The sequence below is a fragment of the Pholcus phalangioides genome, unplaced genomic scaffold (genome assembly GCF_987345545.1).
Source record: "Pholcus phalangioides strain wild (caught in Gottingen) unplaced genomic scaffold, Ppha-v1.0 ptg000010l_1, whole genome shotgun sequence".
Taxonomy (NCBI): domain Eukaryota; kingdom Metazoa; phylum Arthropoda; class Arachnida; order Araneae; family Pholcidae; genus Pholcus; species Pholcus phalangioides.
In genome coordinates, this window is record NW_028301603.1 from 9,295,082 (window position 1) to 9,320,878 (window position 25,797).

Consider the following 25,797-nt stretch of genomic DNA (forward strand, 5'->3'; position numbering starts at 1 on the left):
CTGTATTCTTCCCCGGGTTTGAACCTGGGACCGTGACGGCAACCTTCTCGGTGGTAGACAAGCATTTTACCACTATGCCACTTAGGAGCTTATTTTTCTTTTTAAAAAAAATACAGTCGAATCCTGTTTTAACGAATACCGCTATAGAGGAAAAATCTCGTTTTAATGAACACTGTCATGTCAGATAAGTTTATATCGGAACAAAGCAAAAACCTGGAATTCCTTTATAACGAAGTGGTTTCTCCGGTCTCTTGGAGTTCGTTAAACTGGGATTCCACTATATTTCAAATTTTCGTCGATAGGTGAATGGTGCACGGAAGGAGTGGTCGGACCTCAATATTTCTTCAGTCTCTTCTGTGCCCGGAACGTTCGTCCAGCTTCAGCCGGCGATTCGTGGCGGAGGTAAAACAACTTCACTAATAGTGGTTCATTAAGGCCAACATCACAGTAAAAACCTTATGCAAACACCATTTAGCTAGAAAATTCAGAAATGAGAACTCTTAAATCGTGCATCCTGCATTTCATAGTATTCTGGTTTTCACATACCCCCCCCCACCCACCCACCCGTGATTCGCTGTCCTGCAGCGCCCTCTATCGACAAAAATTCTATATTTTTTTCCCCCTTTCTATACAAAAAAAATCTCCCTTCGTGAAAATTAACTTTCCCCTCAAACCGCATTGAAATATGAGCACCGATTACCTGAATTCTTATGAATTTTGAAACTATTAACCAATTCATGGGACACTCGGTATTTGCTGCTGCTTAATCGCATTATCGCGGCAGAAATAGTTATTTCTTCTATGGAGTTGGTTCTTTCTGAAAGAGAAGGGAACACACAAAACAAAAACTCTTTTGGGAATTCATTCGGAATCCGGTTCTTCTCGAAGAGTTTCGCAATGTATTTACTGTATCGAATGATACGCCGCCTGTAATATTCTTCTCTCTATACCCAACTCTTTTCCTACAGATTCTTCTTCTTCTCGTAAGCAGCCATTTAGGCCAGACGAAATGATTGCAAACATGCCTTCTCACGTTCTCCGCTCGTTATAAGAACTCTATCTTATTTTTTCAGAGAGGATGTCGTTAAAAAGTTTTCTCTTTCTCCCCCCATCACTTTTTTTTCCCCTTCGTTCAATGCCGTTGGCATCGTCTTATTTTTAATGCATTACTTTTTTTGAGAAGTTGATCTTCCCCGTGATGGACACGTCGAAGTCCCCGCCGAGCTCGATATTCATTACGGATCAAAATAGGGTTTTGTGGTTTAGTAACAATAGTACGACTTCCAATAATGGGTTTGTAATTAAAGCCGTCCTTGTTCGCTGAGCTTTCTACAGCTGCAGCTATCCATCGGGATAATGTGGGACGTTATGAGTGTCTTTTCATTATGAAGACGTTCGTGTATTAATTTAAAAAAGAAAATGGAAGGTCTCGCCTTAAAAACGGAAAGACGGATTTTTCGCGCCCGAATGGCGCAGTCGTCAGATGCTCGTCTTTCGCCATGAACGTTACCGTCAGAGTCGACGGGTTCGATCAACACCTCCTAGAGATAGAAGACCTCTGCAGTGTTTGCCATAAACGTCATTCAGACTACCTAGCAAGTTTGCTACATTTTGAAACACAGCATCCTGTTTCGTTTCTTCTTATTTTGGCGTAGAATCTTCCTGATTGGCTCACAAATACCGCATAGTGAGTGATTGGGTGTGGGACATAGAAATCGCCAATTCTGAGCCCGATCATTTCTTTTCCTCACAATGATGACACTGGCACGAGCAGGGAATTTTTTTCCCCTGAATATTCTGAGGGAAAATGGACTATGGACTACTTACTTGACGTCACAAGCAGAGTGCGGAGGCCTTCTATCTCTAGGAGGTGTTGGTTCGATCCGGGGTAAGACCATAGAAAACTTGTTCTTTACCTACCGAACCAGGGGTGACCACTGGTAGATGGCGCTTTTATTTCCCACCCAACTCTATCAGTAGGAAGTTGTGCAGTACCTCAACTCCAGGAGGTGCTGAGTTGATGTGTGGTAAAGTGGTAGTCACGCTCTTCTCTGCAAGCGGGGGGGGGGGGGTGGGTTACGTGTTATAGCTCACCGGTGTATAGCATTTGGTGTGAAAGATACCCAGCGGGGAGGAAGTTCGGGTAGAAAATTCACACGACGCGTCAGTCCTCTGTAGTTTAATGGTAGAGCACATTCTCGGACACACATTTCGGAAGTTATTCCGAGACTGTACAATTTTTTTTCAGCGGAGATCCCTATTCAGCCAATCACGTCGCTTCTTGGTTTACGATTATTCCCATTACTGTAACATCATATGATCTGTTGTGCAGATGCGCACAACTTGAAGACCTTTCCCCCTCCCCCACCCCCAACATTAAAATGCAATCGAATACTCGGGAGTTCGTGCGAGCAGTGCCGTAACTACAAGTTGATACAAAATTATACAGGGATGTATCAATAGGTCACGCAGCGTCAGATTCCCATAAAGAGCAGCAAGGCCAGGTTCACACGGTACAGCAAACGATGCGGCATGCGACGAGGATTGGTAAAAAACCTGAATTTGCACGTTTTTTAACCAATCCGCATAGGGTTGCATGATGCGACGTTTGCCGTGTCGCACCAGTGTGAACCCGGCCTTAGTGGTCTTTATCGGAATCTGACGTAGCGTGACCTATCGATATATCCCTGTATAATAATTTTATCAACTTGAAGTTACGGCACTGATCGCACGAACTCCCGAGTATCCTCCCTAACGGGGGGTGTGGACAAAAAAAAATCTTCCGTAAAAGAGGGGTGACCGTTGATCAGGGGCTTGAAAAAATTCACACTTTTGGTATACAAGGGGAAAATTATTTTTTGGTCGTAAAAGAGGGATGACCGCATCTGAGGGGTGTCCGTTTAGAGAGGGGTTTTCTGTATTTCGCGGCGTGAATGCATACCGATCACCCTAGTAAAAAAAAAAAAAAAAAACCCCACAGTGAGCAGAAGACCTACAACGACTCCAAATTCAATTTTCACACCGCATTCGTAGTTTGAAAAATAGATGGCAGCTCTAACAACTCACCTAAAACAGTGGCGTATTTACAAAAAAGGGAGTGGGCCATAGCGTTCATAGGGGCGGCATATTTGAGGAATGGGTGGCCAAAAAAATTTGAATGGGAGAACGGCTGCAAAGTTTGTATATAACCCTTAATAAATCCGCCTCTGCGGAAGCAGTAAGGGAATAGGTCAGTGAGTGGTCAAATAGTGACCTAGAGAGTTTGCATGCACGTGGTTGAGAAAAAGAGTGACGTGGAGCGTGAGCAAGCATGTAAATCAACAAATGAGAGTGATCCACATCCTACATAGCGGGGGACCAGGTCAGTGAGTGACTTAGAGCGTGTGCGAGCTTGTGAATGACCAAAAGAGTGACCTAGAGAGTGTGAAAGCGTATGAATGATTAAAAAGGTGTCCTAAGAGCGAGGAGCTAGATGAGTGGGTGACCTAAAGCGTGTGCAAGCACGTGAATGACCAAAAGAGTGACCTAGAGTTTGTGAAAGCATACGAATGACTAAAAGAGTGACATACAGAGTGAGGAACGAGGTCAGTGAGTGACCTAGAGCATATTCAAGCACGTGAATGACCAAAAGAAATGACCTAGACAGTGTGAAAGCATGTCACTGATCAAAAGAGTGATCTAGAGCGCATACAAGCATGTGAATGAACAAAAAAAAAGAATCTATGTAACTATGGATACATCATAGTTTCCCAACCTTTTTTGTCCCGTCGCCCCCTTCAGAAATTTTTTTTTTGAGAATCACTGGTATAAATCATCAAAAGAATGACCTAGAGCATGTGCAAGTATGTGAGTGACAAAATCAGTGTGCAAGCATGTCTAAAAGAGTGACTAAGAGGGTGTGTGAGTATGGGAGTGGACTTGCAGGAGTGGGGGAAGGGAAGGCCAAGCGGGTGGTGAATTCGAGGGAAGAGTAGTCAAGAAAATTAGACTAGAATTGGGGGCGAAGGTGGCAAAATTCGTGTAGCCCACGGGCGGAAAAAACCATACACGCGCCTCTGTGTCCGCGCTCAAGACTTCGAGGTACACATGCCTAGAAGTGATATACATTCCAGCACAACTCATCTCGGTAGTAAATTGAGCGTGGCGATGGAACAAATGCACGGAACATTAGGTTTGAAAGGAAAGAGAGTCGATCGCCCCCCCCCCTAATTTGGAGCACGACGGGGGGGTGCCGGTACTTTCGTACTGTCTGTTGATGCGAATGATATCAGTTCGCGAGTGTCAGACGGTGATCCGATAAGTATAACTTCTAGAATGCGCATTTGCTTATCTTTGGAAATATGTGTTTGTTGTGATTGGTAGTGGGGGGTGTGACCACCTTTTGTCTTCCGGGCTTATCAATGCAGAAAGAACGCCGATACAAACAAAAAAACGCGGGTTATGCCTTTTTTTTTTGTGTTATAATTTCACGTGTTGTTCATTATCGACATTATTGTGATCGCTATCGGTATGCTTATGTCACTGGCCTACATGCGATTCTTCCCGTCGTGTTTTCCCCACCAATGCGCAGATCTGGATCCTTCTCTAGTACCTTAATGCCACGTCCTGTGCATAACGCATCCCGATTGACATTTGAAGGAGGGTGACCATACGTCCCGTATTTTCCGGGACAGTCCCGATTTTCCCCGTTTTGTACACGACGCCTACTTGGATTTTTTACTGAAGTCAACGATTGAAATTATTTTTCATCTCATAAATTATTATATTATACTAATTACAACTATAAATAACATTAATCTCCCGCATTTGTCTTATAGAACGTTTTATTTCGTGGAATTCATTTTAATACACTGCAATTTGCCGTAACGCTTCGTTTCCCGCCATTTCGATTATTTTTTGTAATTTCAGCTATATTTAGCAACTTTGGGCTTTTTTTGGCGTTTGTTCTTGGCGATATCCCGGATTTTCCCGTATTTGTAATTCCAATACCCGTATTTCTCTCGAGGAAATATGGTCAGTCTAATTTGAAGTATAGTTAACAGGGTGTCCCAAAAAAGGACTCCCGGATTTTAAAATCAGATAATTCGGAAACGGCTATAGAGAGAAGAATGAAACAAGTGGTATGTTTATTTTGAAAGCGGTAAAAATCTGATAAGTGGGAGCTTCGAAATTAGTTGCAAGTGGTGCTGATAGGTGGCGCTGCACACTATAGTCGCAGTCGAAGATATATAGACCTCCGAGATATACGCTATAAACTGTCCCTTGCAAGCAGTCGTTGCAATCATATCAGAATCGATTCAAAGTGTGCACGTATCGCGCATCACAGAGGGGACGCAAACGAAGAATGAAATTTTGTCACCGTCTGTAGTGTCTCAACGGAGTTGGGCCTCACAGATCGAATCTTGAAGCTCGCATAGCGTTTTGCGGAATTGTTCCGGCTAATAGTGTTCTTCAATTTGTCCCACAGAAAGTAGTCCCGGGTCGAGTGAGTATGGAGTCCAATAAATGTGGAATAGTTCAATGTAGTGTGTATTCTAAGTGTTCCTCAAGAAAGGCAAAAACTGTTGCGGGTATGGTGTTGTTGGGTCACGGTTCCCCACATCCTTGAGCAGGGCCCCTTAGGCTGAAATCTTTAGTGGGTCCCCCAAACCAAATCTTTCACGGGCCTTCTGTAGTGAATTTATAGCATGAAAAAACAAAAATCATAGTAATTGTCTCGGTCCCAGCTGCTGGAGCACTGTCAGCAACACCCTTGGGAGGGTCATGGGTTGGGCCCACCATCATTTACTCCCGGATAGACGCATCTATGAGTAAGTGCCTCAGCGATCCTCCAACCAAGGCGACAAATTGTTCCGCAGCGTACCGTTCAATAGTGATTGTTTGCACCATCTCTGTGCTGCGAAAGGCGCACATTTGGAATCGATTGTGATGTGCAACGACTGCTTGCAAAGGACAGTTTATGGCTTATTTCTCGGACTCCGTACTGTGACTTCTGCGTGCAGCGTCACCTGTCGGCAACATTCGTAACTAATTTCGAAACTTCTGTATCAGATTTTTTACGGCTTTCAAATTAAACATACGACTCGTTTCTACCCATCACCGTGTCCGAGTAATTTCATTACTCTGTGGAGCCGTGTTTGTCCAGCTGCTTTGAATTACTGACAGTATTTGGTCATTTCCGCTCTTTTTTTCATAATAGCGAATTATTTCCGCTCTTATATGTAGAGATTCCCGTGTTTTGAACGTCGTCGTCGGTGGTAATTCCTAACTTTATTCATCTAATAATTATTCTTTTCCTCTCTTTTCTGGTATTACGGTCGGAAGGATGTAGGGTTGCGTTTATACACAGATTTCGGTTTCTATTTTGTTATGATTTCCTCTGGTAATTATACCGCGGGTTAGGCCGGGATGACAGTACGTATAAGTTTGAAATTTGAAAATAGGCAAAAAAAGGTATTTATGGCATTTTGCTTGAACTTCCGAGCTCTATTTATTAGTCTATTCGTAGGAGCCGCGTGTGGCAGAAATTTAAGAATCACTAGGTTAGGGCGGTGGTCCCCGAACTTTTGCTGACCCGCGGCTCCCTCGACTCGGAAATCTTTTATTTGCGGTACTTCGGGCTTTCATTTGCCCATGCCCCCCTAATCCTAACCCCCCCCCCCCAATCTATTGCGAGTCACTTATTAGTCTATATTTACCCGTACTTCCTATACCCTAGTCCGTGAGTTCTCCTTGCCCTAACTACCACTAACTTGTCATACCCTCGTTAACCCGCTGATCTTTTTCATAATGGTTGCGGATCCTCCTCTCATCCACCAGACATGTTATTATCTTTATTCTCTCATTTACCCGTGGGTCCATTGTTCACTATTGAGAGCTCATATACCCTCGAGTCCCTTGCCCTGTTCTCAAAGTGTGTGCCGCGGCGAGCTGGCGATATTGATGTGCGCACATGTTCGGTGCTTTGAAGTGATTCTTTGTTAGACTTTTCTGGCGACATTGACTTTTAACGATATTCATATTATTTTGTAAAAAATGATATAAATATTTACTTTTTTGATGTACTTGGTGTTCCTAAGATGAAATTATAGTGAGATGCATGGCTTCTTTATTTTCGTATACAGGGCATAGGTGCCAATGCTTCCGATTTTTCAGTCTTATTAAAATCTTCCGGTCGGAAATCAGATTCTTCCGATTTTTCGTATCTTCATAGAAAAATCCCTAAAAGTCCTCAAATTGTGCTTTGTGTGAATAGAAAATCCCGAAAGAAAATACTTTTCCAGTCCTTACAATTTCAGTCTTACACCGGTTTCTCAGGAAAAATATGGGGAATGTGGAATTCAAGTACGAAAAAATTAGTAATTGCCGCCAAATATGATGCCAAAAGCATGCAAAGTGGCCAATTATTGCTGAAAAAGAAAATCGGGACAGCAAAAGATTCTTCCCGGAAAAACGGGGTTTATATATGGGCACCCGTTGAAATTAAAAAAAAAAAGTCCCCGTTTTTTCCCTTTTATTTGTGAGACGTGTTTTCTTTGATGCGGAATGTGTCATCACGTGATTAACTACAGATTTTTCAAGTCTGAATTGGTACCTACGACAGGGTGATTAGGAAAGAACCATCCGATTTCAAAATGATTCTACACTTAAAATCGACCACCAATAATAGTGTTCGTAAAACATACACCCCCCCGCCCATTCCTTATATTCACATTTTACTTACTATTCTGTGTTTTCAATTTGAAAAAAATATGCATACAATTTTTTGAAATCGGAGGATTCTTCCCGAGTCACCCTTTATAAGTATTAACTTGATTACTGTGGAAGTACAGTTTGATAAAATCACTGTGTGACGCGTGGTATGTAGCTCAACTGAATAAAGACATTTTTTTTATAGTTTTGATACACTTTTAAAAAAAAAAAGGAAAAATAAAATTTCTTTATCCGGACGTTTTTATTTTTTTGGAGAATCTCTGACGACCCACACTTTGGGAACCACTTTCCTAGACTATCCTGGGGAGCTGCAGATAAACCATGAATAGGGCAAGGGAGTCACAAGAGTGATAAAAGTTCCATAACCACTGGCCTAGATTATTGTTATCAAAAGGAAGTGGTGGTAAAGCGTGGCTGTGTGAACGGCCAGTTTCGTTTCAGACGTCTGTTCTTTCACAACTTAAAAGAACTTATGAAAGAAGAAAACACAGAAAATGTAAAAACTCGGTTTTTAAAGCTTTCCGTGGGAAATATTTGGAGTTACTAACCTCAAATAGCACTTTAACTCGAATCAAATTGATGATTATGATTCCCCATGCGCTGCAGATTAGACTAGATGCAGGTGATTAGTCTGAAAAATTAATAGTTTTTCATTCTGTTTTTCGGTTTAAAAATGATCTCTGTGAATAGAGGTTTTTTTTTTACTTATTGTTGTCACGTTTTAGGTCACACGCACACACACACACTGCATCGCAATAACCAGTGCGTAATCCTTGATATAATTGGGTCTTTCTCTAGATACCCTTGAAAGTTTAAAAGCGACTTTTTCAAAGGAAAAACAAACGACTCGATGCTTGAACTTGGTGAAGTGTTGCTATTGTTGAGCTGCGTATAGTAGGTCCATTTCTGAGCTTACATCAAGAGCTTTTATGCAACATGTGCAGCGCTCATATTTATTTTGAGGTTTTGTATTTGGGGGTCATTCAAGTATTACGTCAGCATCGATGGGAGGGGAGGGGGGTTTCCGATTTGCTGACTTTTGATGACGGGGGGGGGGGGGGTGTTTGGATGATGCTTACGTCATCAATCACCCTTTATGAAGATATGAAATATTCTTAATGACATCTTATTCGGTGCCCAAAAAACGGAAAAAAACCTTTCGATAGCTATTGGGCACTTGAACTAACATTCTACCGGTTGACAAGTCCCCTACGGAGCCACTTCAGTGACCTCTGAATGTTTCACGGATCCTTCAAGTGCTCTGGGAATGTGTCCGGGCCGCTTAAGCGCTCTGGAACTGTGAAACGCATCACTCGAGTGATTACATGCTGCGGACCACTTAAGTTTTCTTGGAATGTTCCTCGGGTAACTTGAGTGATGTAGAACCGCACTGGGGGCCGCTTAATTGCTCTACAACTGTGCCCCATGTTACTCAAGGGACCTCTGAATGTGCTACGGATCGTTTAAGTGTTCTGGAACTGTGTCGCGGGTTACTCAGGTGATCTTTGAATGTGAAAGTGATCTTTGAGGCGTACTTCAGTGATCTGAAAGTGTGCCACGGGCCACCTAAATGTTCTGGAATTGCGCCACGGGTCATTCAAGCGATTTGTAAATGTGCCGCTTAGTTTATTTTTACAAAATTAGGTTTGAGGGGGCAAGCCATAACAGATGACCTTCAGGGCCACATTTGGTCTGCGGGTCAAGGGTTTACCATATATGGGTGGCAATAAATTTCTTAAAGAGAAATTTTGAGTTCTTACCCTTCAAATAGCATTAAAATTAGCAGAAATTGATTATGATAACATATATAAAGGTATTTTCTTTCGAAATTTCAATTAAAAAAACTTTTCTTTTCGTCTGTGGGGGAGGAGGCGCACGAGCTCCCTACGTCCCCCTCAAGTGCACGTTTCTGATCCCACCAATATGCGTAGGAGGTAGGGGCAGCACTGACGAAATTTTGCTGACCTGGGGTAGGGGTCAGAGTTTTGCTGACAAGGGGGAGTCAAAAAATTCTAAAAATTTGCTGACGTAATACTCAAACTGACCATTTTTAGATTTTTTCAGATTAGAAAAGATAACACACTTTCAGCCCAATATGTACAATGTGCATATTGGAATGTATACTATGCATGAATCATTCCCCTGGAGGACTACAAATAACCCTTCTTTCAATGTTGGATGTTTTTCTTCTTCGGAGGAAAGAAGGTTTTAAGAGAAACCATATTATTACTTGATTACTCATCATATTGTAGAAATGACTTTTTTTTGCAACTTTGCCGTATAGCAGATTCCCGCTTGCTCCCGGGCTTACGAGACGGGCCGTTCGGGGAGCACCTGAAAGTGGTGGGGAAAAAATACACAAAGCGATTGAAGAAAATACTTCTAGAAATTTGTTTTAACACGCGGGTTCTCGCCCTACTCTTAATCAACGCTTATCTGCGGCTTATAGTTTGAGAGCCCATGTTCCAACACACGCACACTGTACAACGCACATACACGCGACTTGTTTTCGCTCCAGTGGACGACCGGCCTTAGGGCGTTCAGCCTTCTAAGAATATCCATGAGCACGCGCACAACTCCCATCATATACATTCATCTCACATATTTGTCAAACGTGTACTTTCTTTGGTGAATAACATTTCAATCTATTGTGGATATTGTGCAGTAGCTTTCTATTTCTGTTTTTTTCACCAATTTTTCATCGATCGTCTGTACCTTCAAAAACTGAGAGAAACTGATGAAAACTCTTAGTTTTTCAAGTCTACGACTGTACTGATCTTTGGCAATTTTTCTGGTTATAATTGGCCTCTTTACTTACTTTTCATAATTTTTTTAGCTATAATTAGTGACGTCCCATATGGATCGAACAGATTTCCCGCGCAGCAGAATCTCCATTATCCTCCGAGGAGCTGTAATTTTTAGAAATTCGTCTCCAAATCTCGCTTTCTGTTTCTCGCCAAAAACCCGTTTTTATTTCATTTTGTTTAATTCTTCCAATGAATGCGATTCATACTAGTTTTGAGGACATATCAGGCCCTGGGGATATGAGGGCCCCTCTTGTCAGCCTCTCTTATAAATTCTTATAAATAGAAATGCGTAGATATGAGCAGCCCCCCCCCCCCCCGCTAAGCCGATTTCTATTGGTTTTTTTCCCCGGATAATCCGAGTTTTCAGTGATCCGAGGTGGTCTCGGTCTCCTTCACCTTGGGTTATCGAGACTCTACGATATTGATATGAAGGAAATATGATCAGCCTTTTACTCACAGACCAAGAATATAAGACAGGATGTATTCGGTGTTTATGCTTTTGATACTGATACTTTTCTACCGAAACACCTTTCGCGGCTTAGATGGAACCTCTTGTAAAGCCGCATTTGGCCCGTCGGCCGGAGGTTGTACATCCCCTAATTTATGAGGTTTCTAGGAGTTCCCATACCTATTGGGCTTTTCTAGATCCACGCAAGCTCTCCACGTATTTCAGTAGGCACGCATGGAGTGATTAACGCTTGAAAATCTCCGAGAGAGACATGACCCCCCCCCCCCCCGTTCAGATTTGGTTTCTTAACGGTAAGTCTGTCTGATTAGATCCCTGTGACGTTACTCGTATCTAAATTTTCTCAAGAAGATGGTTTCGAAACTAATTAACTTCCTAGCACACGCCCCCTCAGGAACGAGATGGGAAATTTTTCTAATAGCTCTGTTTGGTATTGAGGCAATGTGTGTTTTAACGTGTAAGAAAATTCTCGTCTATGGTTTAGAAAACACATGCTGTACTTGCTGCCACCAGAATATTTCGCATGTCTCGCGAGGTTTAATTGAGTGTTTCAAGAGTTTCCAGAAAGTTTGAAGACTTGTCCTCGTTCTTTTAACCCTTTCAGACGCTGGTGCCACGAATTTGTGGGTTGCTTTTCCTCACTGTAGAACTTTTTTTTAACCTCAGTGAGTTGAGAACTGACTTAAAGGATTGTGTAAGTTTTGAGTTAGAAATATGGTGCACGTGAACTTTGGGAGGCTTTCATCAGAGGGCAGCACTTTAACTTTCAGAGGGCTTTTTGAAATGACTTCCAGCAGAATGTACCTCCGAGAAGAGTTTGATTTATTACATAAAATTAAGCAATAAAATTCTGGAAAAAATTGTATGGAAAAAAATGTAAATATGACTACACTCTACATAATCTTGGCTGAGAAAATTCCAATGAAGTGAATTATTTCTTCACAAAAATAATGATAATTAATAAATTTTAAAAATAAAGATTTGCTGACATTTATGTTTTTAATGCTTTTTTTTTGAGCATCAAAAGCGCAAAAACATTATTTAAATTCTAAAAAATGAATTCTCGTGTCTGAATGGCAAAAGGATTTCATATCATGTTAGTTTCGATTACAAGCGTGTTAATGTTCGAGAAAAACGTCCCAGATTAGGAAAAAGAAGTTTTGTTCGGTCTTGTGTGGCATTAATGGGAGTTTTAGTTACGCCCGATTGCAACTAGGTTATTAGGAAAGTTTCTGGGGTTTGTTTTTATTCCTCGGCTTGCGTCTAGACTCGGGTAGCCTACTACTGTAAAAAGCTCTTGAGGCCCCTTTCTTCCCCTGCCCCTCTTCCGTCTGATACTGTCACTGAAAGAGTAGTAATATTATTATTATTATGAATTTTTTTTCTCGTGATATCTGACACAAGTTACAGCGCACCGCGTGTCGCGGCGGCAGAGACCGATCAACCATTAAAACGACGGAAACTACCGATGGAAATTGCTCCAGGCAGTTTTTAAATCGGCACACAATATGAATCGTAATCACTTTCGATTCTGGTGATACCTTTCAGGAAATGCCAGATCAATAAAGACGTAATTCGTCGTTCCTGAATTGTCAGACAGAGAAATAATTCGACATATTTCATGTCTCGTGTTTATGTACAAATGTTCGGTTTGTCGCTTTGGGAGCGAGGATTAACAAAGATTCGATCGCCGTGATACCAGTCACACTTCGCTACGACGATACTCGAGATCCCTCTAAACCAGCGGTTCTCAACCGGTGCTCCGCGGAGCTCTTGGGGCTCCGTGTGAAATTCCCAAGGGCTCCTTGGCCGCTCGAGAAAAAAAATAAATTAAATTAATATAAATAAAGAAAAGAGGCCTGTGCACACAGGGCTCCATCATAGAAATTATATACTAAAAAGAGCTCCGTGAGTGTCAACCGCTAACCGCTGCTCTAAATCATTGGTTCCAAACCGGGGGTGCGGGATGGAAAAAAAAGTACATGTTGACTGATTATTCAGGGAAATTAAAATGACGATAAAAAATTGAATTTTTCAATTCCTTAAAAATATGAATCATACCTAGGGTGACCATACGTCCCGTATTTCCCGGTATTTTCTGTATTTTTTGCCGTCCCGACTTTTCGGCAAAAGTGTCCCGGTTTTTCCCGTATTTGACACGAAGCCCACTTGAATTTTTATTCTTTATTGAAGTCAAAGATTGAAATTATTTGTCAACTAATAAATTATATTATGATAATTACAACTATAAATGAGAATATTAATCTCCCACATTTGTCTTGGTGAACGTTTTTTCCGTGAAATTCATTTTAATCCACTGCAATTTGCAGTAATGCTTCATTTCTCGCCAATGTGATTTTTTCCGTAATTTCAACAATATTTGGCAACTTTGTTCGGTTTCGGCGTCATTTTTGGCAATGTCCCGTGAATTTTCCCGAATTTGGAATCTCAATATCCCCTATTTCTCTCGACGAAATATGGTCAGCCTAATCATACCAATACTTCTGCTCGCGGAAATGTGTCATACGAATTTTACGTTGTAAAAGCTTCTTTTTCGATTAGCGATCGTATTTGTTTTATATTTCGGTTGAGAAAAAATGTCATTATTTACCTAAAGTAAACTATTTCGCGGTTTGTTTACATTAGTAACCTCGTGTTATTAGCATGTTGTTGTGCGCATGTTGTTGATACTGTTGTAAACACACACGACTCGGGAAAAACGACAAAAAATTCAGTCAAGTGGTACAAAATAGTAATATTTTTAATTTCGTTTTTGAATTAATATAAAATAAAAAACGAAGTCGAAATTAAATATTAGCCATTTTAGCCGAAAAGACATTAAAAGGTGTTTAATTGGAACGTTGATCAAGTGCTCGCGAGCACAACATCGAAAAAAAGAACGTCGAGCACTCTGGGTACTTCAGGGGAGCACCGTGGTGCTCGCGAGCAACGGATTGAAGATGCTTGGTGAAGGGGACAGAAATCATGGCCGAAACTAGGGAGGGGCGATGGGGGCAATTTTACCCGGGCGGTGAAAGGGTATCAGAACTACGTATTTATTTGCGTTAAGAAAAATGAAAATAAATTTCTCATTTTGATTAAAATTCATTATTTTAATTTTGTGAAATGGTCTCGCAATCACCAGGCGCGTCTCGCAATCACCCCCCTCAGTTAACCACACTTTGGGAATCCCGTTAAACTTTAGTAAACACACCTTAACAAGCATTTTTCAGCAAGGAATGTGTAGTTGAATTCGATGTGTTGAGGTGCCCCAACTAAGTAATGCCATTTTTTATAACGGTATTTACACAGATCTCTTCTTTATGTAAATAGCCCTCAACATGTGATGCAATTCCAGAGACATTTCTCGAAATTCAGGTGTCTTCTTCTTCTTCGGAATCCATATGTGGAATCTAGGATTTTTGAAATGAGGTCGCGGTGGTTCAATTTCTTTCAGTAAAAGAGAGGAAAGAAACCCATTTTTTGTAATAAACAATTAAGAAACAGCTGACGACGAACGACTGACCTTTTGTAGACGAGTCTATTTTCTTTTCTTTTTTTTCTTCTCGTTTTTACAGAAATTCAAGAATAATTTAAAAGGTAACGGGAGAATTTCGTGAAGAACGAAGTTCTAGGTTAAGTAATGGCGATACACTTTATTTCCAAAAGTCTGTGTCCTTTTTGGAGTTCAGACATTTGGGGCCGTTCAAGTATTACGTCAGCACATTTTTCAGCCATTTTTGACCCCCCTCCCCCCCGGTCAGCAAAAGTAAGGCTACGGACACACGGTAGAGTTTTCCCGCTGGACGCAAACCTGTTTTCGAGCAGCTTTTACACCCTTGGTCACACTAGAACTCCTTAATACACAAATAAAAAGTTGAAATCAATGTTATTGCATGGATATCCAACTCAAAAGTAGGTCCGGCTAATTACTTCATATTTAATCTCCTGGGCTTCGTATATCTCTAAACGAACGCAGTATTTCAAAAATCGAGTATTTAATACAATTTTTAAAATTTTTAATGTGTGTGTGTGTGTGACAGAGAACCCCGCTAAATTTCCGTAGTTATGCAGTTAAACCGGCAATTTTAATACTGATTTCTATGAGGATCACCCTTTTCCTGACCCTCAAAGCGATGATGGTGATGATTATGACGTCTATTCAAAAAGCCTCATTACTGGGAGAATTGAAAAAGTGGCAAACCATTATAAAGGCATAAACTATTATACATATACTAACAGGATTAAAGAAGTGACAAACCGTTGTAAAGGCATATACACGTCTGAAACGTATGGCTAGGGAACCACGGTAACCAAAGTAAACGTTCGGAAAGTGATTGTTGAGGCCCAAAAACCATTGTCGCCCTACGGTTTTTTTGCCCATTTGGGGCATTTGCCCTGCTCTGACGAAATTTTAAAGTAGCCTATTGTGTAAGTCGGGTCCCATTTGGTATATATGCAAAATTTGGCGACGATCGATCTAAAATTGTAGATTTGTATAGAGAACATACACACACAGACAGAAAATCAATTTTATATATATAGATATACGTGGGTTTTTTTCCTTCAAATTTCGCATGCGGATTATGCGCCACCGCGGATTATACGCAGGAAAACACGGTGCAATAAAACGGTTGATATTTTGAAAATACTGTATTGCAAACATTTCTATTAATTCATTAAATCCTACCTCAAGGAAAAAAACCCTGAAAATTCTCTCATTTTATGGATTTATATGTATTAATGTTAAAAACGGCCAAAATATGCAAGTGCATATGCATTTGTGCATATGCAGCGTGATAAAATTCTCGTGTGTCCACCGAACAGACGAAAAACACGCGAAAAAAATGGAACGAGTTGCGTTTTTGTGCGTGCGACCTTGAGAACGCGCCTCCTGCGCGGGGAACGCGTGTTGCGTGTGACCGGTCCCGTACAATTCTCTATTGTCCATTTTTCTGCAGTTTTTCCCCTCTCCCGCTTCACGCCCGTGTGTCCGTAGCCTCAGCAAAACTCTGACCGCCCCCCGCCCGCCCTTGTCAGCACTGCCTCCTAAAGCATATTGGTGGGATTAGAAACGTACGCGGGAGGGAGCGCATAGGGGGCTCGTGCGCCGGCCCCCCCCCTCCAGAAGAAAAAAACGTATGGCACGTATATCCAACGGAAATATAAATGTTTTCATCGCGTAGAGTTTTTGCTGATGACATGCCGAGTTTTTCAATCACTTTCTTTTACGAAATTTACAGAAAACGTGACGCTATACATGAGACATGCTGTATAGAAATTTAAAATGTGGCAAATCATTATTCAATGAGATACGAGTATTTTTAGTTAATGGTCATTAATTGCGCATGCGCAGGAAATATAAGTTTCACGTTTCATAATTTGGTGCCAGATGTATAGTTGGAACTTCTGCTGGAACTTCTGTGAAAATTCCAGCTGAATGCCGTGGAAATTCAGAAAGATGTACGCGGTATTGTGAGCTGTAATTTCAGAACTTGTTGAAAGCAACTGAATGATAAGGGATTTTATACAAGTTAGTGTACGATTATTTCCTGTCATTTCATTTTTTACTTCAGTTTGTTCATTTTGACATCATTCACGTGCTATGCTTAAATACTTCTCTTACATAGCATCGGACACGCGTCTTCGCTCATTTGCATAATGCTGTGGACTTATTCTCGAAATAATCAAAGAATGGGAAGTGATCGTATACTTACTTGTATAAAATCCCTTATCATTCATTCAGTTGCTTTCAACAAGTTTCGAAATTACAGCTCACAATATCGTGCACATCTTTCTGAATCTTCACGACATTCAGAGCTGGAATTTTCACAGAAGTTGCACTATATATGTGGCATCCCCAAAGCAGAATGTGCCAAAATCTTTAGCGCTACTGCAGAAAAATTTATAAGAACTTTAAGGAAAAAGTGCAAAAGAACATTATTACATGTTTGGGGATTTTTACCGCAGAACATTTCCAGTCAGCTGAGGGCTCGTCGCAGAACAGTGCTAAACATTCTGCTTTGGGGTATGGCATCAAATTACGAAACATGAAACTTTTATTTCTTGCGCATGCGTAATTAATAATCATTTACTAAAAAATACTGATATCTCATTGAATAATGATTTTGTCACATTCTAAATTTCTACACAGTGCAGCGTAATTTTATTTGTAAATTTCGTAAAAATTGGATGAAAACTCGACATGTTATAAGCATGAATCATGCGATGAAAATTGGGATTTTTATAGAAAACATTTATATTTTCGTGAATATACGTGCTATTTTCTCACGAAAATGCACAGTATTGCGCAAAATTAATACAGTAATTTGTAAAATTAAAGTCATTTGCACCTTTTTCTGATACAGGGTTGATCGAAAACATTTCTTCTTATTCAGTTTTTGTCGGTCCCCTGAATGCAGTCGTGACTAAATTTTCACTGGAAATGGGTGAGTACCAATACAAGATATACATGACCGAAATTTCAGAAACGATTCGCCCAGTTATTTTTTAGAAACTGAGAAAAAAAAATGTCTAAACTCCAAAAACAGACTTTTGGAAACATAGTGTATTCCAGTGTTTCCCAAAGTGGACAATATCGCCCCCTTGTGGGTGATGGAACTGTCCAAGGGGGTGATAGGACCTACGGATTTAACACAGGATCCTATGGGTTTACTTTAGTTGGAAGGGGGGGGGGTGATGAGAGAAAAAAATTTCAGAGGGGGGACAATATATATGGAACAAAAGCTTTGGGAAACTATGGTGTATATAATTTTTTTCTACCTTGCACAACGAATATTTTAAGAGAAAATAAATCTCCCCGTGTATTTACGGTGGTACTGATTAGTCGAGTCATTTTCTTGGACATTTATCTCGACTGGTTGACACTAGAAATAAAACATTGACAAATATATCTCACACACTTTGTCTCCGTGTTGGATAACGTTCTTGTCTTTATTTTCGTTCAGTTGATTTAAAAAAAACATGTGGTCACATGTAAAATTTGTCAATCGGTCACATCTGACTGGCTCGGGATTTCGCCATTTCATGGGAATGCCATGTCATCAAGGACGAATACTTTCTGGAGATGTCTAGCAATTGGTGCCGCAGCAATCCCTCACCTTGGGGGAATCTTGATCGCTGTCAAACATCGAGCTTATATTACTGGAGGGAGCATCCAGCCGGCAGCGACATCGAATGCGAGGGAATCACGTGACTCGTTGAAAGTAACACTGTTCCCGCCTTGCGATTCCTTCCCCCATTGAAATGTACAGTTTTGTCTCTTTAAATATTGCGTTTTAAATATTTTAAAAAAGGGATAGAGAACTACTCATCTAAAGATTAAAAGATATATTAAATTATGTATTTCATTAATACTGGAATAATTTCTTTCATTAATGCTGGAATTATCTTTCATTTATTTTAGAACTAAAATCATCTCTTTCATTAATTCTAAAATTTTTCTTTTGGAATTATCACTTTCAGCAATGCTGGAATTAGCCTTTTCATTAATCTTGGAATTATCCTTTTCATTAATCTTGGAATTATCCTTTTCATTAATCTTGGAATTATCCTTTTCATTAATCTTGGAATTATCCTTTTCATTAATCTTGGAATTATCCTTTTCATTAATCTTGGAATTATCCTTTTCATTAATCTTGGAATTATCTCTTTCTTTAATTTTATAATTATTTTTCCTTAATTCTGGAATAATCTCTCCTTAATTCTGGAATAATCTCTCCTTAATTCTGGAATAATCTCTCCTTAATTCTGGAATAATCTCTCCTTAATTCTGGAATAATCTTTCATTAATGTTGAAATTATCTCTTTATTGATTCTGGAATTATCTTTCCTTAATGCTGGAATTATCTTTCCTTAATGCTGGAATTATCTTTCCTTAATGCTGGAATTATCTTTCATTAATGCTGAAATTATCTATTTCATTAATTTTGGAATTATCTCTTTATTGATTCTGGAATTATCTTTCCTTAATGCTGGAATTATCTTTCATTAATGCTGAAATTATCTATTTCATTAATTTTGGAATTATCTCATCGATGTTGAAATTATGTTCTTCATTTATTGTTTTAAAATCCTATTTATGCCATTAGAAAATAAGGGGGGATTTTCACCGAGTCACGTGATCTTCCGACGAAAAATGTTGCGGACAACGTTGTCAGCACTGCCAAGGCGAAGACCGCTGACATCATACTCCCTCCAGTAATATAAGCTCGCGATGCTGTCAATACTATTGATGTGTGCACATGCTTGCCAACTGCTACGGATGAATAATTTGTCCATAATTTCTACCATAATGCACGAAATTACGGCGAATCGCGAAAAACTGCGGAAGTCTGTTTTTTTCTTTTGTTTTTGATTGGATATTTCCCTAAATTCTATTGTCGTATCGAGTGCAAAATGACGTCACGCAAAGACCGCATCTTCAAATAATGAATACCGAGATGAATTTGAAATGAAACGAAGCAACCTTGTTGTTGATTATCGTTTTAAAGCGAGAGCTCTTAACCCTTTTCAAGCCACGACCCAAAATCAGCAACATGCATCAACTTTGCGATCCATTCCGAATTTAAAAATGCTTATTAATTTTTTACTAACTAGAAAAATGCACGGTTTTCAATATTTGTGAAACCAGTCAGTGTTATCTCAATGATGGGTGGGGCCGACAGTTCCTGAGGCAACACCATCTCAATGCCCCGAATCAAATAGGATCCCCCCCCATCAAATTATTGATCACTTTCATTAATTCTGAAATTATTTCTTTCATTAATTCTGAAATTATTTCTTTCATTAATTCTGAAATTATTTCTTTCATAATTTCTGAGATGTCTCTCATTCATTTTCAATTCTTTCGCTCATTCATTTTTTGTGAGTATTATTCTTGAGTATTATTCTTGAGTATTATTTCTTTGAGTAGTTTTGGCATTGGTCTTCATCTATTCTGAAATTATTTCTTTCTATTTCTGGAATTATTATTTCTTTATTTCTGTTTGGTGAGTTAAATATTCCTGTATAGATTTTTTTGCAGCATATCTGCACATTCTTTAATAGTGTTACGCTTATTTTGAATGCCAATTTCCATCCCCACCCCAAACTTATGAAATCATGGCTCAAAAGAGTCCCAAAAAATGTCTGGGCCCCCAAGTTCAGTCTGTGTGGGTGTGTGTGGAGATGAATATGTACGACCCATCCCTCTCAGAAGCTCCTGCGACCCATCGATTGAGAACCCCTGTTGTAAAGGTTTGCTTTGTTTGGCTGTCCGCACATGTGCAAGTTGAATCCCCGGGTGGGCTCTTATACCGAAAACCAGTGGCGTCGGAAGTGTTCCGAACGTGCGTGGAACACTTCCGACGAACCAATCGACGAACACTTCGAACGTCCGAAACCAATGTATGGAACGTACCATACATTGAAAAAAATTATCGTATAATAATTCTCGTAAAACACATTAGATAGTACCATGGGAACTTCTCATAATAACAGAGTATAATTAATAAAACGCAGGATTTTTCATCTTGAAGCATAAATATCCTATTATAATATGAAAAAAAGAAAACGGCACGATTGAACATATTTTGCAACCAGTTATGGGGGAAAAGAAAAAAAACTGAGTTGTTCGGTTTCCCCATACGACCCATTACATCAAACGGGACGTATAGTCATCGTATTCGATTTTTGAATATTTCTTTCGGATATAGTTATCAGAAACGCGAGTTGCGATGCGCGATCACATTAAACCTCGTCCACTCTATTAAAAACGATCGCAAATTTTTGATTTTTCGACTTATTAATCACACTCGTGGATATTTTCGAACATTTCTTCATTTCATGTATTTCGTGATTTTATTCGGCTCATGATTTTTTTTAATGCTTTGTTTCTTGTTCTTTATAACTAGGTGTCCAAAGAGCCGTACCCGAGATCAGTATTCTTCATCATTTCCAATGAATTTTGCGAACGATTCTCTTACTATGGAATGCGAAGTAAATTTGAATTTTTTTCATTACATGCTTGCTGCACACATTCTTCGAAATTCATATCTACTGTAATATGTAACGCATATCGACTGCCTGGTTCAAAACGGCAACAACTCAAAATCCCCTGTTTTCAGATACAGTATTTGCATTTCAAAGATTCACTTTGTATAAAACTCAATGGGAGTCGGCTTAGATTTAATTGCAGTAGGGAGTGATAAGCAGAGTTGGGAGTTCGATGCCGGAGAGATATATATATAGAGACGTTTCCCACACCGTTCTCAAAAACGTGCTTAACTCAAAATTGCAGTGTTTTGAGTTGTTGCTGTTTTGAACCAGGCGGTCCGGGTGCAAAGCCTCGTGCGCCGGCCCTCAAAAAGACTCCTGCGGAAATGCTGACAGGGATTTTACGTAGAGGACCCTGTAAAAAATCCACACAATTGTATACTAAGCGGAATAAACGTGACCATATGTCCCGCTTTTAAAAAGATAACATTACGTTTTTGGTCTATAGCTAGAGCGGTTTCCCAACCTTTTTTGTCCCATCGCCCCCTTCAGAAATTGTTCCCCCCAACGCAATCTAACCCATAGGATCCTATGTTACACCCGTAGCTTCTACCTTTGACCTTTGAAGACCGGACACACCCCGCTTCCCATCTCATAGAGATATCGAAGCGTTCCCGGAGGGTGGGTGTATCCTGTCGCCTGAGACGAAGGCAAAAAAAAATAATAATAATAACCGTATCTTCTACCGCCTCTCCTGGAACTTTCCATCTCCCCCAAGGGGGCGTTAACGCCCACGTTGGGAATGACTGGTATAGAGCATAGTTTCTTAATCTTTTTGTCCCATCTCGCCCCCTTCTTTAGGAATTTTTTTCCTCCCATCGCCCCCAACGCAATCCAAACCCATAGGATCCTATGTTATACCCGTATCTTCTTAAACTATGCCAGGTAACTCAATTCACATTACAGCTCTTATTCAGGCTTCACAGTCACCATTACTGATACATATCCTGTAAAGAGGAAGTATAACGTGTCAACTTTTATTTAAAAAAAAGTATTTTTGAAGCCGTTTCTGGTTGCGCCAAGTATCGGACGAGTAAGAAACCGAAGTCTTAATTTGCCCTCATTTGGCCGTTACAGAAAAATTACTAGATGAAGACATTTTTGACACTTGCCACTTGCGATAGAGTACGTTCTTGTTTGTGGTATTGCTGGCCCAAAAGCTCTTGTCTTCTCCCTCAAGTTTTTTTCAACATCTTTGTCGGCAAGGTGTATGGCTCAAAAGCATGGTGTCATGTGCAACGGCGTATTACAGAGGATTTTAGCGGGCTATATATCCCAGTGCGGCAAATTTGACAAATGAGTGGCCGAGAAAATTAGTATAATGGGTGAAGTGCGCCGAAATTTGCAAAACTACAAAACCTATGCCCAGGGAGGGAGGGATTAGGTCGGTGAGTGACCTAGAGTTTGCAATCCGCGAGTGACCAAAACCAGCGTGCATGTGAGTGACCAAAGAAGTGACATAAAGAACGAGGGACCGGGTCGGTGAGCGACAAATATTGTGACCTAGAGGGCAAGGAACTAGGTGAAGAGGTAGAGAATGACGAAAAAAGTAACTAAGAAACATACATACGCCCGTACTGAGCGGCCCATGAAATTTAAGAAATAACTTGTCAAGAAAATTAGACTAGGATGAGAGAAGGGCGGCGAAATTTTTGTGGCCCACAGTCAGCTAAACCATAAACTCGCCTCTGGTCATGTGAATTTTCATTCATATTTCATATATTCAATTTTCAATACATGAGCTGCCTGCCCCTTACAACCTGCTGCCTGGGGCGCACCGCACCCCTTGCACCTTTGCTTAAGCCGCCTCTGATGCCGTCGATACCGACAGTGTCCATAGAAATGCAGTAGGCTGCAGAATTGGTGAAAGGAGTAATTTTGAAATCTACTTTTAAGAAATTATTTCATAATTATTGAAAGAAATTATTTCATAATTATTGAAAGAAATTATTTCATAATTATTGAAAGAAATTATTTCATAATTATTGAAAGAAATTATTTCATAATTATTGAAAGAAATACAGGGTGGTCCAGAGTTCTGAACCTGTTTTTAAAAAATATATATTTCAAAAAAGCTATTAAAGATAAAGACAAACGCCTTTGAAGCATTTGAAAGAGAAGTTTCAAAGTTTTTCTTTCTACTTCATTCTTTATATCAGGGGTGGCCAACTTCTCACTGTCCGAGGGCCAACGTAATGGTCAGCTGCAGCGTCGCGGGTCACACCAGGGGCAACACTCTAGTGTAGGGGTTCTGTGCGCCGCTGCGCCTCCAACCTTTGTCAGGGGCCGCCGCAGATCGGTGACAAAGGTTTTTCGAAAATATTCTTTGTTAAACAGCTCTGGTAAGCCGACAGACCAGTCACGACCCAGGCTCTGTCCCTCCATGGGATATAAGCCTTTTACCCTTGCGGGTTGGGTCGCGCTGAGCTCTGGTAAGCCGGCACAGCTCGCGCATAAGCATTGAATAGTAAAGAGGGGCTCCGCGGGTGAAAAAAAAGTTTGAGAACCCCTGCTCTGGTGCATAAGCCGCGCCAGTAAAATAACCCAGGAAACACAGATTTGTCTCTGTCATAAATGATATGGTGAAAAACGTGCAATTTAGTCATTTAAATTTTACCCTGGCCTCCACTTCTTAATAAACGTATATATATCCATTGTTTATCTGGTTCTCAGCTAGTATATGCAGTGCAGTGCATCAAAAATTACTGTTGCTTCTGCAAATTAGTTCATTCAATTACATCCATAGTTTGAATTTCAGAGACAAAATATTTCTTCCACATTTTTCGGCAATTGGCAGCCCGTGGGGTCAAATAGACGTCCAAGGAATTTGTGCACTCACCGGTAGACTTTGGAAAGAGTTTTCTTATTGAGGTGGAAAGCGTGCCTAAAGCCAGTTGCATGGGTAGTATTAACCATTCAGAAAGGTCCCATTACATGAGCTACCTTCTTTAAACGGAATTTTGGTATTTTGGTTTGAAAAGTGTTGGTCTGCTTCAACGTGGAACGTCACCAACCTGCTATGTCGAAATTTAGAGATGACTGCTTCTCTGTTTTCGACACAAAGAATCACCGTGTGCGGGTGTGGAACCCCCTTGCTTAACAACATGAACCCGACCATCCAATATGGCATTTTTGCCCTTTGGAATTAGGGTCTGAGAGGTGCCGTGGCGAGTTGGCATCTACTTTGAAAAAGTTTCGTCACCGTGAAGCAGAACACCAAATATGCATTCAGATACAAATACAAAGGCCAAAAAGGCAACTTTGCCCAACGAAGTGGCAGAAGAAGAAGAACCATAACAAACTTCATAAGAAATTGGTGTGTTCGAAAAGGCAGTATGATGAGAACATGGCTAATTATTATCGTCACTAGAAATAATGAATGCAAATTAGTCTGTTAATCAGGTCTGCTGTTGAAACCAGTTGCTCAAATAATGATCAGAAAACGAACTTAATACTAATACACCGTAATTTTGTTTTGTCGCGGACAGTGGCGTATTTACTGGGGTGGAGGGACAAATTTGTGGAATGAATGACCAAGAAAATTAGTAGAATGGGAGAAGGGGGGCGAAATTTGTATAACCCTCTGCCCAAACAGCAAGGGACTACGTCAGTGAGGGACCTAGAGTGTTTGCAAGCACTTGAGTGAGCAAAAAGTGACTTGAAGCGTCACCAAGCACGTGAATGACCAAACGAGTGACCTACATAGCAAGGGACAGTGAGGGACTTGTAGCGTGTGCAAGTATGTGAATGATAAAAACAGTGTGTAAGCATATGAATGATCAAAACAGTGTGCAAGCATGTGAATGATCAAAACAGTGTGCAAGCATGTGAATGATCAAAACAGTGTGCAAGCATGTGAATGATCAAAACAGTGTGCAAGCATGTGAAGGACTAAAGGAGGGACTTTAGAGACACAGGTGTACATGCAGGAGGGGGCAAGCGGGTTATAGCGCAGGGTGGCAAATTCGAGGAAAGAGTAGTCAAGAAAATTAGACTAAAATGGGAGAAGGGCGGCAAACTTCGTGTAGCCCACAAGCGGGAAAAACCATAAATGCGCGTCTAGCCACGAGCCGCCTAAAATCACTTCACGGGCCAGCTATTGGCCACTCCTGCTTCATATCCTCCATGTTACAAAAAAACATGGCAAGAAATGCTATATAGGCTTGACATCCTCCGTGTCACTAAAGGTGAGCATCTGGAAATTTTGTAGTAAGTAAAAACAAAACAAAAAAAAGCTTTGAAACCTTCTCTTCCGTAATGCTTCAAACCATTTGTCTCTATTAGTATTGGGCCATGGGCCTCAACAACACAATATGCCCTTGAGCAAAAGTAATATTCTGAGTCCCCCCCCCGCCCCCCACCTACTTAGCTGTAAATACGTGTCTACCAATTTACATATTTTCAAAAATCAGTTCCAGATTTCGTTTCAGTTTCGGTATCCTATGCACTTGGGGTCCCTGTGCCGTGCCTTGACTTGGGCAGTTATCTCCAAGAAACTATTAAAATATTGTTTTTTTTATCATATTTGGGTCCTATTCTGTCCACCAGTCAGGAAATTTTGTGCACCAGTGATTTTCATGAGCCATATCTTATCTGGTCCGCGGGCCATAGGTTGAGAAACCTTGTGTTACCGATAGATGAAAAGTTTTTCAGAAAATATTAAATAACAAGTCAGGTTTTTTTTTTTTTTAAATTCCTAAATTTGTCTTTAACCGTGCGTTTCTACATTTAACATGAAGTTCGGGGGGGGGGATC

The 25,797-nt window shown here is 40.4% G+C and overlaps 1 protein-coding gene across 3 annotated transcripts in view; it reads left to right on the plus strand.

The window, feature by feature from the left end:
• The window catches only part of LOC149080857 (solute carrier family 15 member 1), a 101,439-nt gene that overhangs the window by 38,891 nt on the left and 36,751 nt on the right, over window positions 1-25,797 (plus strand). For all 3 annotated transcript variants that reach the window (XM_089237526.1, XM_089237527.1, XM_089237528.1), the window contains one exon: window positions 20,901-20,985. In XM_089237526.1, the coding sequence (XP_089093652.1) occupies window positions 20,901-20,985 (85 nt within the window). The remainder of the gene's footprint in view (window positions 1-20,900; window positions 20,986-25,797) is intronic.